At 41.9% G+C, this 17771-nt stretch overlaps 1 protein-coding gene across 2 annotated transcripts in view; it reads right to left on the bottom strand.

Annotated features, from left to right (window-relative positions):
* drc11 (dynein regulatory complex subunit 11) overlaps positions 1-17771 on the bottom strand; it is an 84793-nt gene that overhangs the window by 8252 nt on the left and 58770 nt on the right. For both annotated transcript variants that reach the window (XM_030074764.1, XM_030074759.1), the window contains exon 14: positions 9104-9211. In XM_030074764.1, the coding sequence (XP_029930624.1) occupies positions 9104-9211 (108 nt within the window). The remainder of the gene's footprint in view (positions 1-9103; positions 9212-17771) is intronic.

A 17771-nucleotide genomic window follows, 5' to 3' on the forward strand; every position in this document is an offset into this window, starting at 1 on the left:
GTGGGCCTAAACCGAAAGCTGCCAGCTTGCCCACTAATAAAGCATATTTTATCTTCAGTTTCCCTTCCTGAAGGTGTCAGATGTGTGTGTTTGTGCTTTAAATCTCGAGCGAGGACGTTTGTTCACTACAACCAGAAAGACAAGACAAAAAAAAAAAAAAAAAATCCAGAAAGTGGATCAGTGGCTGAAACGTAGCAGTGATACAGCTGGAAACAAGGAGGAAGAAGAGAAGAAGAAGCAGAAACAGAAACAAGAGAATCTGCTCAGCATCAGGTTGTTGTTTTAGAAACTGATGGAGCTGGACTGCACCTTTTAATTTAAGGAGGATTTTTTTTTTTTTTTTACCGATTTTATTTTTGCACTGGTCAGGAGGAGCTTGGCTGAAAAAAAAAAAACACTTTACAGGGAGTACATTACTGAGAGCAGTTTGAGAGCCACTGGGTTAGAGGTTATCTGGTGTCTTCACGGGTGTCTCTAAAAAAATCGATTTTAGTCCATTCTGGAGTCCTCACACAGACCAAAGGTGGATCAGTGCAGCTCTGAGGTCTTCACAGCGGCTTCCTGTCTGTCAGAGACTTGGCTTTAAAACACGGCTCTTGGTTTATAAAGCGCTGCATGGTTTGGAGCCAAAACACATTTCTGATCTTTTCCCCCGTCATGAACCATCCAGACCTCTCAGATCATCTGGGACGCGTCTGCTTTCTGTCCCTGAGTCCAAACTAAACATGCAGAGGCAGCTTTCAGGTCCAAACTCCCAGAGACCTGCAGGATGGCTGCAACCTTCACCTCCTTTAAATCAGGGCTGAGCTGCCTTTTAATAAATCAAACCTGAAAACATATGTCGCAGGTAATGATGTTTCGCACCTCATTCCATGCCCAAGATGCATAAAATGACTCCTAAGATTTAGTTTTTATAATTTTTCAAGCCACAGAGTAAAAACAGCACCTTCAGAGGCACAGCTATGACCTCTGGTACCGATCCTCACCTCACACATCAGGTAAGCTGACAGCAGCTCCCAGACTTGTCGAGACTTTACTGCAGCAAAACAGCGCTCACATCCTAACGAGCAGCTTTGATTCTTGTCACGGAGACACAATAGCTGGTGACCTTTGGCCCGGCCGAGCCACATTGTGTCTCTGATCTCGGCTCAGATTAAGGGGAACATGTTGGACGGCCGCCAGGGAACAGAGCGTGAGAGCGCGGGCCGTCCGGTCAGCGGGCCGCCCGCCTCCACCTCCCGAGCCGCGGCCAGCCGGAGCAGGTGTGAGCCCTCTGCCCGGCGAGCCTCTCGGGCCCCGGGGGAGGCAGAGCGGGGCGGGGCCTTCCCCCCGGCGTGGAGGCCCTTAAAGGACACAATAGCTGGCAGAGGCTGTGGCCACATTAAAGTTTAAAGTTGGACCCACTGGGGGGAGCGTGTGAGAGAGCAGTGGGAGGATGTGAAGCCTCTTTCACTCTCAACATGAAACTGAAATCTGCGTCTCAGGTCATTCAGTCTCACCTTCAGCCTCCAAATCTTGTTTTTCTTCCAGCAAGGTAAAAAAAAAAAAAAAAAAAAAAAATCCACCAGTGGGATGAGATGAGATCCCACTTGTTTCCAGAATTTTCTTCAATCAAGAGTCATTTTCTTCTTATTTACACTTTTCATCCCACTGGCAGATTTGTTCTTTGTTCTAAAAAATCAGACTATATTTAAAAACCTGAGCGAATTCACTTGATTTCTTTCAGGGGGAAAAAAAAAAAAATCAGACTATATTTAAAATTAAATTGCAAGAAATTGACCAACTTATCACAAAACTGCACAGATTTTTGGGTATAAAAATAAGAAATTTACCATAAAATTGCCACAAAAATAAAATAGAATAAAATTTAATTTTTTAAATTTAATTTAATTTTTCATTAAAAAAATGAAAAATACAGCAAAATTATACAAACAATTTGCTATAAACAAAATAAAATATAAAATAAATAAAATAAAAATTGAAAAATAAATAAAAATAAAATAACTAATTTCAACACAAAATTTGACACTAAATGATTTGTTAAAATGGATATTTCTGTAGTGGCCAGTGGAAACTACTCAAAAGCTTTAATATAATTTAAAAAATGCAGGTTATTGTGTCTTATTAAATATTAAAGCATTCTAAACAATATTGCAACAGTCTACAAACTACAAACTGCATGTCCTCTGTATTTCTGGGCCCAAACACTCTGACCTGTCAGCCCTTCTTCTGACCTTCAGCCAAACCAAACTGACGTGGTACTGAGCAGCGTTATCCGACGGCTTTCTCCCCTCTCGCTCTTAAAGGGTAACAAAAAACAACAACAATCCCCTGTACATGTTCACAGTTTCCAGAGCTGCATGTTCCACTGTACCAAGTGAATGAATTGTTCTGCTTATCCTGAGATCAGACGTCTGACAGTTTTCTCCAGCGTCTGAGCAGCAGCGTCGGAAACCAGTCACCTCAGTGCCAGACGTCTGGACGACTGGACAGACGCAAGGCTGTTATACAGTTTTGCATTTTTCATTTTGTTTTGAATGTTTGTTTTCAGTTTCCGTTTTTAAAGTGGCTTTGTAACAGTTTAGTTTTATTTTTTAGGGGGAAAATGCTGAGTTTTAATTGTCTTAATGATAGTTTTAGTCTTTTTTGTAAAATGGGGTATTTGCGAGATTCAAATGGTGTGAAAAGCAGCCTATTGTTTAACAAAAACTCAACAAAACATCATACCACTTCAAAAATGTATTCAGCTACAGATGAACAACCATCCACAAAAGACAACAAAGAGAGAGTTCATATCCACCCAGAATACTTCACTAGGCTTATGTATGAAATCAAATGGCAAGGACGAAAACTAAAGACGTTTTCTAACCATACAACACACTTTTAGCGGGTTATCTTTTTTTTTTTTTTTGAAAAGCCTCATTTTCATTTTTAATTTCAGTAGACAAAATGCTTTTTCACACCAACATTCCATTATTTCATTAGTTTTCATTAACCGTGGAGTGCTCTGGCATGCAGGATTTTAAGATAATGCCTCTTGCTTTTGGAAAAGTGAGAAATCATCAACGCGCTGGGAGAATTCTTCACTTGTTTTGAGAAAATAAAAACAGATATTAGCATGAATAATAGCAAGACTAGCTGATGTAAGATGGACACGTCATGCAATTCAGCATTTTCTGATCCTTCTATAATCAGACTGAATGCATGTGATCCTGCATCCCTGACTTAGCAACGAGGAGCTTGTAATCTAACAAATGACTGCATGGGTTTGGGGATAATTAATCTCTAGTTTCCATGACAAAAGCAGCCAGTAGGGGGCAGCGCTGTCAATGGCAAAGTGACTGCAACCTCCTCCAGCAGTGATGATGGAGGGTTTCTGTCAGAGCGGAGGGGAGCAGCGAGGCTGCAGGCGGAAATGTGGAGCTGCTGCACATTTCCTGGCAAAGGAATCGGTCCGGTCGTGCCTGAGAACGGAGGAAAGAAAAAAGTCTTTTCTAAATTTGTAAATCTGCAGACCATTAACATTTATAACCCTCTGAATCCGTCACCAGTCAACCCAGACAGAGCCGTTTCTCACATTTGACGACTTCTGCAGCAGTGTGATGATGTTGTGTTTTTAATTTTTCTATTATTTTTCTTTTCTGCTGCAAATGACCTGCACTGCAGAAAATCAAGCTTATCTTATCTAAACTGAATTTCATGAATAATGTGGGAATGACAGCGTGCATGTACACACACACACCCCGAGGGAAGTCTTAACACTGATGTTTCCTTCCATTTTGATCACTTCCAGTGCGTTTCTCCTGTTAGTGTGTAAATATAGGGATAATATCCTCTATAGGACAATATTGAGAGTGTGACCCACGTGGGACCAATAACAACACAAAGACAGCGGCGCACGTCTTTGAACTCGTGCCAGCTTTCGGTGAGAAACAGGGGGAGGTTCCGGGAAAAACAAAAACAATGTCTTATTGTGGATTATCTGAGAAAAGAGCCGGTGTGAATGCGCAGCAGCAGGTGGAGAGGCAGGCGGCACGTCCTCCTCGCTGCATCTGGACACATGTTCCACTGGCTTCCACTCGGACGCCAGAGCCGAGTCGGATACTGGCTCCAAACCATTTGAGAAAGAGGAAGCCGAGCCTCTCTCACTTCAGGACTGTGAGCCTCTGCCTGTAAAGGAAATGGGCCTTGGTTTCCTTTTTCCAAGTGGTTTGGATGCTCTCTGCTGTCTCCTGCCAGCCTGCAGCTCCATCAGAGCTTTACTACTGAAATGATCCGCCAGTAATCCACTAATGGTTTTAGTCATTTATCAAGTAAAAGTTACTGATTCCAGCTTCACTAAGATCATAAATAAAATCAATACTTTGGGTTTTTTTAGTCGCTGGTCAGACTCAGGAAGACTAAGCGCACAGTCTGCAGAGGCTGGTGAAGGTGCATTTAGGGTGCATCCAAGTTCATTTTTATTATTTTAATGCTGGAAAAAAAAGGCTGGCTGCTCCGGGCGCCGGGTTCAAAAGGCCTGCACTGAGTCTCTTAATTAATCACGGGTGTGTTTTGGCAGGTTTGTAACTGCAACAAACCAAACAGTGTGCCAGCTGCCATTCCCTGTGGCAGATCGCTGTCATAATCCAGGTAAGAAGGAAGGTTTCTCTGCGAGTGAAAGTGCACAGATAAGCTTTTTCTGCAATATAATCATGAGATAAATGTCATAAAATTACATTCAATTTAATGCTGAGTCATTATCTATACAGCTGCCTATAATAAACTAATCACTCCCATGTATCTTTGGCATATCTTTGGCATATTAAATAAGATCGTCATGCTTTCCCAGCGTGCCTACAACTGAAGTGGACTTTCAAACACTTTCCTCAAATGATGTGAACCTGCTGACACACGGCGTGGCCCTGACTCCACCCATCCGGCACGGCCAAGAAGTTAAAACAAACTGACAATGTGTCTACAAATCCTGATCGGCCCAGGACGGCTTCTCAATCTGCAGTGCAGCTTTACGTGCATGTCCTCTGTGTTTTCCCATGAACACACCTGGCTGCTCTCACACACACACACACACACACACACACACACACACACACACACGTCAGATGGTGGAAATGGGTTTTTATGCCAAATTGCAGCCGTGGTCAGTGGAAAACTCATGCACACTGCAGTATTAAGAGGTGCTGATTTTTGGGTGACGGCCTCTTGGAGCTGCTGGATGCTGATTGGAGGGTTGAGGTCATGTGACGGCTGTTTAAATCCACTGAGACATGTTGAATTAACTCTGATGGGTGGGGACTTCTAGAAACAGATTGTGTTGATTTTTACGCTGACTCTGTTTTTTATGGGCATGCAGTCTCACACACACACACACACACACACACACACACACACACACTCACTTCGTGCTGTATGAGGTGCAGATGGATGTCTTCTTTTTAGTGGGTGGTTTGTGTGTGTGTGTGTGTGTGTGTGCTGGAGTGAGTCAAAGAGCTGACATGTTTCTGGGTTTCTGATTACATTTCTGTCTCGTGCACCAAGTGAAATAAACGATGTATTTATACCAAGCATTTATTCTTCAGTGCTTTGGTATTGCCTTTCCAAATTTGTTCTGAGGAGTTACCATAAGGAGCATTAATCAAAAATAAACAGAAAAACTGACTAACATCCCCAAAATGGATGCAACTGTTCTCCAGGCTTCATGTTTTAGGTTTCTATTCCTGTCGTCTTCTAAATAAACTGAGAGGCTGTCAGTTTCTCTGGTTTTGACCTCCATACTTTTCCAGATATAAACCGCTGTGGACTATCTAGTGCAGCAGGAATGCCTGAAAAATAATCTGAAGAGAAAAGGAACAAATAAAAAATTGTTTGTGCAAATGGACACTAATACGCCAGATGGACTCAAATGGACAAATTATGAACCAAAAAAGAACCAACAAACCACTTTTGTTGCAAAGATTTACTGTTGCGAGGTTACCGGCCAAAAAGTAAAATGATAGTACCATCATCTGGTCAGTTGGTTTCAATTTTATGTCCCGAGAAGTGGGTGAGATTTCAAACCTCGACTGCCAAATTCGGCTGCTTTGACGGTTTCTAAGATAACAGAGAACTGTTTTCGGGCAGAAGACGGGAAGAGTCAGAAAAACTCCACTCATAAAATTCAAATTCAGACAATAAAAAAAAAAAAAAAAAAAAAAAAAAAGACTTGGCCTCGTGTTTGATGAGCACCAAAGCTTAGAAAACATGCAGAGATGGTTTAGCGGTTGTCTCTGGAGCCACATGGATCTTTTCTGACCTCAAATCAAAACCACAAAAACTCTCCCACCCTCCCGGTTCCCCTTCTCTCTCCGTACAAAACACTGAAACAACCGGACTGCCTTCATTAATGCAACATGAAGAAGCAGAAATAAACAATAAACAATAATTTAACAGTGCAAATGCTGGTCCGGTTTGCGGAAATCAATGACAACTAAGCGGACAAACATCTAGTTGGAGCTTCTACAAGCCAAACGTCCTGAAGACTCAACATTGACATGAAAAGTCCAAAGTTACAACCGGATCTGGACCGGAAACCCGACCGGTGTGCTAGTGCACCTCAAGACTTGGTTTCATGATTTGCTTCAATTAAAAACGCTGAAGTTTTCATTTTAAAGCTGCAGATTGCACAACTGCATGGAAGCAAAAAAAACAAAACAACCGTAACGACAACAAAAGTGAAACAAACCTGGAATTTGATGGTTGAGTCGACATGTTTGTCATCGTCAGGCGTTTTCGATTCAACAGATACAAAAAAACAAAAAACAGAACTGGAATAAACATGAGATTTGATGACTGAGGCTACATGGTTCTCATCACTCAACAGCGCCCAGTGATGAGGACTGTTTGGACTCAGCTGACAAAACAAACCCCCGGAATAAAACATGAAAGTCCGTCTGACTCGCCTTGTTCTCGTCAGCTGAGTCTCACTTTATTCAACCCTCAGTTTTGCATGGCGCACCTTTAAATATTTATGTATTCATTTCTTTTTTCATCATTATTATTATTATTTTGGGCAGAGTTTTGTTGATATCAAGATTCAAGATTCAAGATTTATTCGTCACATGCATGAATGTACAGGTACAGCAGCAGTGAAATGTAATTGCAACAACTCCAGTACTGTGCAAGTAAAAAATAAAAATAAAAATAAAAATAAAAATAATAATAACGATAGTAATAATAAAATAAAATAAAATAAAATAAAATAAAATAAAATAAAATAAAATAAAATAAAATAAAAATAAAGATAAAATAGAAAGAATATAATCAGCTACAGAGGGAGCATCTCCGTGCCTCGGATGAATAATGACCCTTCAATTTCACGAGAGCCCCGCCAAAATGACTAATCTGTTTGTTTCAGGGTGGAAGATGGATGGAGGGAACAAATGGAAGACCTTAATGACTTCTGCCTGGCAGTGACAATTAAAGAAGTGCTTTAGCATTGTCTTTAAGTGAGGAGGGCTCTTAAGACCGGAGGAAGGGCTTCAGCTCTGAACCAGGAGCGATAATTCAGATCGAGCACATGGAAAAGCACAAACCACCACACGATGTGTTTGCTGGCATGAAACGTGAAGGACACTCTGCAGTTCTGGTTAAAATTCTGACTCATTTTTATGTCTTTTGCGCACAAACACCGAGGGTGGAAGCATCTGTGCTTTCGGAAACACTGACTGATGGCTTTTGGGCAGCAGCAACAGTTTTTCCAAAGTGGATCCAGCGCCCCGGGTTCTGGAGTGAAACCTTTCACTTTCGTTTTTAGTCAGAGCCTCCTCTCGGCTCGGCAGCAGCAGCGAGACCCAGAGAGTGTGTGACGGAGCGGCCGCGCCTCGGCTTGAGCAACGCCGAGGTCACACACAGTTTAAATGATTTCACACACACACACACACGTACAAACACACCGTGGATGAAATATTAATGCCCTGTGTGCGACTCTAAGGTTTCTGCTTTTTGTCAGCGGGGGCTCTCGGTGCCAAACGTGGCCCTTTAACCCCGGCGTGACCCGGGCGTCAGCGGCAGGCCGGTGCTGTTTCTGTATGAGCTCCAGTGGGTTTGGTTGGCACCGACACAAGAGTCAATTCACGGTTAATTCGCCCAGTTCAGGAGGTGGATTTCCTTCCATATTCAAAAACTGATAGTCTTTTGCCAGGAGAAAAAAGGCTCCTTCACCCAGAGTGCTGGGATGGTTTTGATAACGAAGGCTGTGTGCAGAGCAGAAATGATTCAGTCGGAGGAAAATTCATCCTTCACCGAGAAAAAATGTGAGACATTTGCTGGTCGAGTCAACTTAAAGGAATCCTCCAACGTGAAGCACACAACATGTACTTCAAATCCACATGATCCTCTGTGTGAATCAGACAGAGCTGCTGTAAGGTTTATTTTTTCACTGTGACAGAGCCAGGCTAACAACTCCCATAGACTTCAAGTCTTTATGCTAAGCTAACATGAAACACTACCTATAAGAACTGAACCACTGGACATACAGAGGAGAGAATGGTGTCCAACATCTGCTCTCAGTCTGGGGAGGTCGGGAAAAGGTGGATTTCACCCAAAACATTGCAACATTCCTTTAAGTTACGTGCCGTCGCTTGTTTTCAGTGCGCAGGTTTAAAGATTCTGAAGCGCTGCAAATAAATGAAAAGAGCCGAGGTTTCCTTTTTTCCAAGTGGTTTGGAAATACTCAGATTAACTCCTCTCAAACCCTAAGTGTTTATTTTAGTGTTGAAATGATCTGGTCATTGATCAATAACTGAATCTTATCAGTCATTTCTCAAGTAAACCAGCTGATCCCAGCTCCTCTAAGGTCACTAACATGCTGAGACTCTCTGTTCGTGTCTTTATCACGTTAATACTTTGTTTTTTTTTTGGAGGAATTTGAAGACGTCACTTGGCTCTGCTGACTTCCCATGAGGCTTTGTCATTAGTGTGTTGGTGAACAGTATGTTTGGTGTCATGTGGACACTTTATATATAAAACGATTAACTGATTAATGAAACAAACAAATAAAAAAGCGATGGATTAGAAGTGAAAACAGTCATCAGAGGCCCTAACTGTGCGGCGGGCTGTCACTCACCCAGGGGCAGGACGCCGTGGAGGGCGATGAGCTGGCGGACGTCGGACAGAGAGGGCATGGGCTCGATGTCGGCCTGGCGCAGGGTGGTGCCCAGGTAGCTGTACTCACCTGCAGGAGGGAGACACACACACACACACACACACACACACACAGGGGTTCAGTGTCAAACAATGAAATTTATTTGGTGACACGGTGTCGAGTGAAGTCATGCTGCGCTGTATGCAAAGTCGGAAAAGATGGAAATTCCCGGCTGGCGGGGCGTAATTACATCCTCAGTGCATTCCGGCTCGGGAAAACCCGGAGGGGAGACGCGGGCGGCCCTGAGGTTTTCCTCTGGCCTCGTGCTGCAGCTCATTTGTGTCGAACACGTCGCAGAGCGTCAGCGCTGCAGCACGCATGGAATGTGAGTGCAAGTGCAAGAGTGCAGTTCAAATCTGGACGTTAAAGCTTTTTGTTTTGATAGATGTGCATGAAGACGATGCCACGCTGAAAACGGAACTGAAGCGTATTCGGAGAGTTAGAAACACATTAAAGTAAAGCTGCACTCCAGGCTGAGGAATCCTGCACGAGTCTCCCAAACTGAGGAGCCTGTTTGACTGGCGCCTTTGTAGCAGCAAGCCAGAATTCCCGACTTTGCGGCAGCTCTTGAACGCAGCAGAAAAACCTTCTGGTGTCATTACAGAAAGAAACAAAAAACTCTGCTATCTATTGATTTTCGTGTTTCTTATTCTCATTTTTGACTTTTTCCAACGTGAAACCTTCTGGATCTATCTCCTCAAAATCACGCCCCCAAGTGGCTTAAAGGTTTATTTCGTATTTTTTGAAGTGGGGTTGTATGAGAGCCCCCAGTTTGGAGAACCTGCTGTGGATGTGGGCAGAGGCAAATTGTATTTTAGCCACCAAAAAAAAGGCTCACCTAAAAAATAAATAAATAAATAAATAAATAAAAAAGTAAAGAAAATCAATATCAGTTTCAGTGCGCGCTATATTTAGAAAATTTCCGACGCTTGCCTTTGGAACTGCCTTTCTCAACCATCTCCTACTCACACCATCACACTTCAAAAACTCTGAAATAACCCTTTAAAGAAGAATTTGGTATTAAACCGCTTTTGTAACTCTCTCCTCTCCTTTTTTTCACTCCAGTGCCCAGCAGTTATCTAGATTTTTTTGTACTATTTTTCTATTGTGTATGTACTGTGTCTATGTATTGATCTATGGATTCGCCCTGTATGATTGGCTAGCCTGAGTTGCTGATTTCTGATTGGCTGTCAGAGATGTCAGTGTCATGTCATCCATCCAGATCTCCTCTTGAAGTGATTTTGCTCGCGGGAGCCCGACAGGAAGAGACACTTTGGTTTGTGTTGAGCACTTAATTCAGCGACGTCATATCTGAACGGCGACAAATCGATTCAAAGTGGCCAGATTAAAACATAATGTTAAAATAATCTCTCCTACATTTCATCTATTTATTTTTGGTATTGTACTGCTTTGATGTAAATTAAATTACAGTGAATTTAACTTGTTCCTGATTTCGCTGAGGACCTCCAGGAAGTTTCTCACGGACCCCTGGGGTTCGCAGGACCCCACTTTGAAAACCACAGCTGTCAAGAGCAGAGCGAACATTTCTGTCTGCTGTCTGTTTCTTCCTGTGTGACTCTGAACACACCACATATCTCTTTGTACCACACACACTGTCTATTTTACCATGGGAAAATGGACATGTGCAAGTTATATATCTATATATCACTGATTCTTGGGAATTTGGATAAAACAGGTTTTAATTTTGAAAAAAAAAAAGTGAGTTAAATTACAAAATCAGTAATGTACCGATGCAATCTCCTCATTTTGCATTTTTTTCATAAAATAGGCGTTTTCCCAGTTATTAGGCTACTTTGTTTTTGTCAACACCGTCACCGTAATGTTTTTTTTTTTTATTTGAAAAACATATTTTTGTATTAAAAGAGACTATTACTTTAATAACTCAACAGCACCAAATAAACATATTGTAAGCATATTCATTTAAAACCAATATAACTGCCTCTGACGGTGGTGACATTAATCTGACGGTGGTGACAGTGGCCTCATTAATACATACATTTCCAAAATTTATACCACTCAAGTCAATGGCTTCTTGCTTAACAACTTTATTTAACTATTTGGTACAAAAAATAACAATCCTGAGCTCTGTTATAAGCATTTTTCAGACTTCAGTCATCACCGTCACACAGAAAACCTGACGGTGGTGACGTCTGACGGTGGTGACAAAAACCTGCTCTTTCACATGATCAGCATGAGTTGTTCACATTAGCCAGCTTGTTTTCGCCCTGTTGCTACCTGCATCAGACCTCTTCTTAAAAAGTATACATTTATTCCATAATCTAATTTAATATTTTTTATACAAAAGTGACGGTGTTGACATGTTATGGTTGTGACAGTAGCAGTGTCCAAAAATATGAAGAAGGAGCCTGAGCGGTCTTGAAGCATGCAGGAGAGCTGAAGGTTTGAAAAGGGCTCCTCAGGAATGTAATTGACCTTGTAGTTTTTTTATTATTATTTTTTAAATATATATCTGACGGTGGTGACGAATATCTGGGACACATTTTGAGCAACCACAAAATAATAGTAAATATTGTTCAAAACCCATCATTTGTAGTTTTTAATACATAGTATGATGTACTCTTTCATGTGGTAAATATTTTATTCAATGAAATTATTACTTTTTGTTGTTTTAATCAAGTTGAAATGATTACCTCCTATCCGAGGACAACTGGTTTTGTAGGCCACGGGCCAACATATAATCATTAAATTAATACAAATTAAAAATAAACCTATAAAAGAACCTTACAAATGTGCAAAGGACCCCCTGATTATGCCCTTGATTCTTTTTATTCATTAAAATGTAAATTTCCAACAGAAATAGCATTTTTCTTAGTGAGACATGATTTATCCAATCAGGTTGAGCTGGGCGGTGTAAACCTTTAATAATCTGTTCAATAGGAAAATATTAGTGCCTAATTACCATGTAAACTCTTAATCTGATGGAATAAATCTGTTCTTTATGCTCGTTTGCCCCACGTGGGGGAACATGAGGTGACGAGACGAGTTTCCAGGAGGGACAGAAACACAATCGGTCTGTCTGATAACAACTATTGAATTTTTAAAGGATTGTTGAACTGCTCCGTGGTCGAAAGGCTGGAAACCACAAGTCGTTCAAACAAGTTGTTCAAAAAGACGAATGAAGCCTGAATCCACCGAACCATCAAGCAAGTCAAAAAGCTGCTGGAGAAGTCTGAAGGCTTCCTGTTACAAGAATAAAAGCCCAAACCAGCCAGCAAAGGTTTCATTTCTACAGTCTGATGGACGACCTGATGGGGGTGCCACCACCGGACAACATGATTTAGCCTGGATTATATTTATATTCCCAACAGATTAGACTCTTCCCAGCAGGTGGAGACACTTTGCGCATGTCAGAAAGCTTTGTGGTGTGGAAACGCACATCCTATCAGATCACTTTAATTAGTCTCCATGGAAACGGTGAAGCTGGAATCTCGGGTTTAAGACGTATCGTCCATGTCACCGTGGCTTGTGAAACAGTAAGCTGCTCTGCTACCACTGTTGTTATTTTGTTGTTATTTTGATGTCGTTTACACCCCGCAACATTTCTTCTTCACAGCTCTCTAATTAAAACGTCGTGGGGTTTCGTTTCCACCGTCGGCTGCAGCAACGACCCAATTACCTCACCACCTCCAGGCGTCGTTAAAAATGCTATTGTGTTTTCTATGAGCAGACAGACTGACACACACACACACGTACAGCTCAACATGCAGTCATGATGCTGAAGATACACACACACACACAGAGCAGACAGGATGACTTCACTGCGATCCTCTTGCAGCCATATAAGGCAGCTTTTTATTATCTCATCGCCCTGATGATGATGATGATGATGATGATGTTGAGGTGATGAAGAACAAGCCTCCACACACTGCAGCCTGTTAAAACCTTATTCATTTTCTCGAGAGCCAAAGGGCCTGGAAAGTGTTCCTCATAAAACTAATGAGGGTGCGGCTTGATGTTGAAGGGCGGCGAGGCTCAGCAGCTTGAATCACGCTGCAGAAAATGTGATCAGCCCAGACGAGGTGCCCTGGAGCAAGGCAGCAAGCAGCGGCTGTGCTGGCTGCTGGGGCTGGGTGCAGGGTGTGTGGTTGTACTGGGTGGATCCTGTGTGTGTGTGTGTGTGTGTGTGTGTGTGTGTCTGTCGTCCCACCTGAAAACACAGAAACCTCGTTTCTGTGTCTTTTGTAGGTCAAAGTTCACGACTTGAGGTTAAATATTTTTAATTATTAATCATTAATATTATTATTATTATCAGATCAATAAATGCTATCAGTGATGTTCAGTGCAAACTTTGTCTTTTGAGTTGAAGTCTCAGTTTTATGGCCCACATGTAATACTACTACTTATAGCCCTATGCCTCTACTACTACAAGAATTACTTATCGTCTCACTACTATTTATAGTCCTATGACTATTACCACTAATCATAGTACTACTGCTACTACGTCTACTACCAATATTATTACTACACTTACTAGCCAACAATGTTTGCTGGTACTATTACTGCTGCTACAACTAGGGTTGGGAACCGGAACCGGTTCTTTTTCAGAACTGGTTCCAAAATTGAAGAAATGGAGCCGGATCCATCATTTTTGCAAAACCGGTTCCCATAATGGTTCCTGGAATTTCTCATCTGCATTCATTTTGCTCAGTTGTGTGCACTGAAGCGACTGTGGTGACGTCACGTCACCTACAAGACTGAGCGGCCCGGGGTGGATACGCCCCACTGCACTGCTATGAAGAATGTCGGACCGTCATTATCAAGCGAGGCAGGAGGAGTGCAGCCCTGCAGCGTGACCAAACAATGTCGAAGCCAGAACTTAACTAGGGCCCTATGATTTCTGCGAACATGGAATCGTGGAATTAGAAAAACACCTGCACCGGCACTGTACGAGTCCAACAGGCAAAGAAACTCTCCAGCTACAGCAGCGCACTGACATAGATTGTGTAACAAAGCGAGAGTTGTCACTTCGCTCTGTTTTCACTGGCTAACAGCAGCACACTGGCTTTGCTTGTCTATGCAGAGAAGAGGTATCACTTCGGCTTATTTTTCATATTCAATCTATGTTATCACAGGCATACTCCTGCTCATTCATTGGTAGCTGAATAGTTAGGTCTGTTTTTTAAGTAATTTAAACAAATAATAATTTAACATATTGTTAAATTATTGGAGTCACGCTTACTGGTAAACATCTACTCCTTCAAGATAATTTGTTATGTTCTACAACTCATAAACATACACTAACACTACATTACTAACACTACTTATTACTTGTTTATTTTAAGTATAATGGTGTCATAAAAAAAATACAAAAATGTATATATTTGGAACCGTTATCCGAACCGGTAGGAACCGGAATCGTTAAGAGGGAATCGTTTAGGAATCGGAATCGTTAAAATCCAAACGGGTCCCAACCCTAGCTACAACTACTATTACTACTACTACTAGTACTCGTAATACTACAGCCTACTAATTTTTCTGCTACCACTATTACTCCTGCTTCACTTCACTTTATTGTCAGACTAGTTTGAAATTTGTCTTGCACTTTGGTAGCTCCATTTACAAACATTTAACGTGACATTATACAAACAGAGCAATTACATGGCATTATACAAAAAGAACATCACATAATGACCAAAGACAATAATCCTTCAACGTGCATTTGATCAGGGATTAAGCTCTGTGTTTAATTTTAGGATTGACTGATGCACAAAAGAGTGCTTCAGTCTAACCTTATGAAATTGTGGGACTCTGCATCTTTGGTTTGATGGTAACAATTGATATTCACTGTTCAAGACGTGGTTGGGGTTCGAAACAATGGTGTTAACCAGCCTCAACATATTATTGTGGTAGGCTGACTCAAAGTTCCACAAGTGGCTGACCCACAATCTCAGAGCAAATTTTAATTTGATGGAGCAGTTTTGATTTTAACTTAACAGACAAACACTTGTGCCCTGTTGTATTGCAATATTGTAAAACTCATAATAATGGAAGTAAAAAACCAAAGAAGAATCTGTTTACTCGCTCCAAAAGACCGGAGGCGGCGGAGAAAATAAACTTTTTGTTTTGTCTTCTTGCTGACAGATTCAGTGTGGTTTTTCCAGGGAAGCAGATTGTCAAAAACTACACCCAAATATTTATATGAGAGTACCTGCTTTATCTTCTCATTATGGATAACTAGATGAGCTCCATACAACTACTATTATTATTACTAGCCCACTATTTTTGCTGCAACTACTACTGCTGCAACTTTCCCTACTACTCGTACTACTACTAATAATACTACTACTGTAACTGGCCTACTATTTTTGCTGCTGCTACTATTACTACTACTGCTGCTACTCATAATACTAAAACTACTATTACTAGCCTATTTTTGCAGCTACAACTACTATTACTACTGCTACTGCTACTACAAGCCTAATATTTGTGCTGCTACGACTACTACCATCACTTCTGGCCCACATTTAGTACTACTACTACTTATGGTGCATTGATTACTACCACCAAACATAGTACTATTACTACTACAACCACTACTATTACTAGCCTACTGTTTTTGTTACTGCTACTACAATTACTATAGCTGCTACTACTACTACTACTACTGCTAATACCACTCGTAATACTACTACCACTATAACTACTATTAACACTATTACTCGCCCACTATTACTGCTGCTACCACTACTACTACTAGTACTACTGCAACTTGGAATACTACTACTGTTATCTACTATTTTTGCTGCTGCTACCACCACCATTACTGCAACTGCTACACCATCTCTTAATAATAATAATAATGCATTTTATTTGTAATATATGCTGGACAATAAATCCCACACACACACACACACACAGACAGAGCAGGTGAAGCAGGAGATGTGATGCCTGTAAAGGGCCGGTGTGTTGCTGCTGTTTGTCTTCACAGGGCTGATCTGTGAGCTGAGGTAACGTGAAGCGGCGGCGGCTGACGACAACGAGAGGCTGCCTGCACGCTCCGCCGGCTCTTCCCAGGATAAATAAAGGCTAAACGCAGCGCCGGGACGGGGGGGGGGGGATCATTAGCCTCAGCTGTGCGGAGCCTCAGCAGAGCTCCAGAAAGCCTGCAGCATAAATCACATCAGCAACGATTTCTGCTAATGAACCCGAGAGATCGATTGGGTCTAATTAGCGACAAGCCTCCGGCATCAAGGTGCAGCGCAGTAAATCAAAGCCGAGGAGACACTGGCGGCCAAAACTGCTTCTCTCTCTCTCTGTGTGTGTGTGTGTGTGTGTGTGTGAACTGCGCACTGTCTGTGTACCATTTTCATTGAAACAGCCTTGAATTATGGTCTGAATCAATTTCCACTGTTGTGACAAATGTAGTACAGCTGCTGGTTAGCATGAAACAGTAAAAGTTACACACACACAGCACGGGGCAGCTGTGTGTCAGAGGGAAGAGGGGGGGAAGACATGGAGGGAGGGAAATAAACGCGGAGAAAAGCAAAGAGTCAAACAAAGACGGAGACATTCGAGGCGTTAAATTGGGAGGCGGTGAAGAATACGTGGAGCTCTGCAGGCCTGGGAAACGCTCCGTCCCGTAAAGCACAAACATGTGTCGCTCCGCTGATGCTGATGCCCCCCTCAGGAATCAATAACGCTAATATTATCTGAATGGACCACCCAGTTCCCTTTAAAAATAAAAACAGAGCGGGCAAAACAGGTAAAAAAAAAAAGTCATTGAAAGCGGAGAACGCAGCGAGACAAATATGAACGCGATGAGAAAAACAAAACAAAAGGAAGAGACGCCGACGGGAGAAATGGAAAAAAAAAAATTCAAAAACACACATGACGAGGAGGAGGAGACAGCTGATAATTTAAAAAGGTTGCCGGTTCATTTGCCGTTACTGACAGAATCCAGCAAAAGTGCCTGAGAGAGAGAGAGAGAGAGAGAGAGAGAGAGAGAGAGAGAGAGAGAGAGAGAGAGAGAGAGAGGGCGTTTTAACAAGCTAACAGCACATTCATTCTGGTTGTTAAAAGAACAAACATGTTTTTTCCTCCAGCTGTCAGAGCTCCAAGGAATTTTTTTAAAAATTTTCAAGTCCCCATGAAATGACCTCACATGACCTCTACTTCCTGTGAATCGGAGCACCTTAAACGGCGACATCATCCTGCACCTGTAAATTACATTTTCAACCAATGAAACCTTCGCAAATCCTCAAACATCCACCTGTTCCTTCAAAATAAAAGTGTCTCTCTCTCTCTCCCACACTGATGTTGTGTTGGTTTGTGCTTGTGGATGATCCTTCCCTGCACTTTATCAGGCCCAAACTTTGAGAGGAAATACATCAAATCAAGAAAGTAAGAGTCCATTTCATGGGTTTATTTAATGAAAAAGACCCAATGTTTCCTCCACAAAGATTCGGTTTGCCATCGTTGGGAAGACGAGCAGCCGAGAGTGAAGCATTAAGTGACAAAGATGGAAACTGGAGCATGTGAAGGTGCCGACGCCACATTTGGTGTTAAAGGATTCGTGCAGAAGGAACTGCAATCCCGGGTGTCCCTTTAA

The sequence above is a fragment of the Myripristis murdjan genome, chromosome 2, assembly GCF_902150065.1.
Source record: "Myripristis murdjan chromosome 2, fMyrMur1.1, whole genome shotgun sequence".
NCBI lineage: Eukaryota > Metazoa > Chordata > Actinopteri > Holocentriformes > Holocentridae > Myripristis > Myripristis murdjan.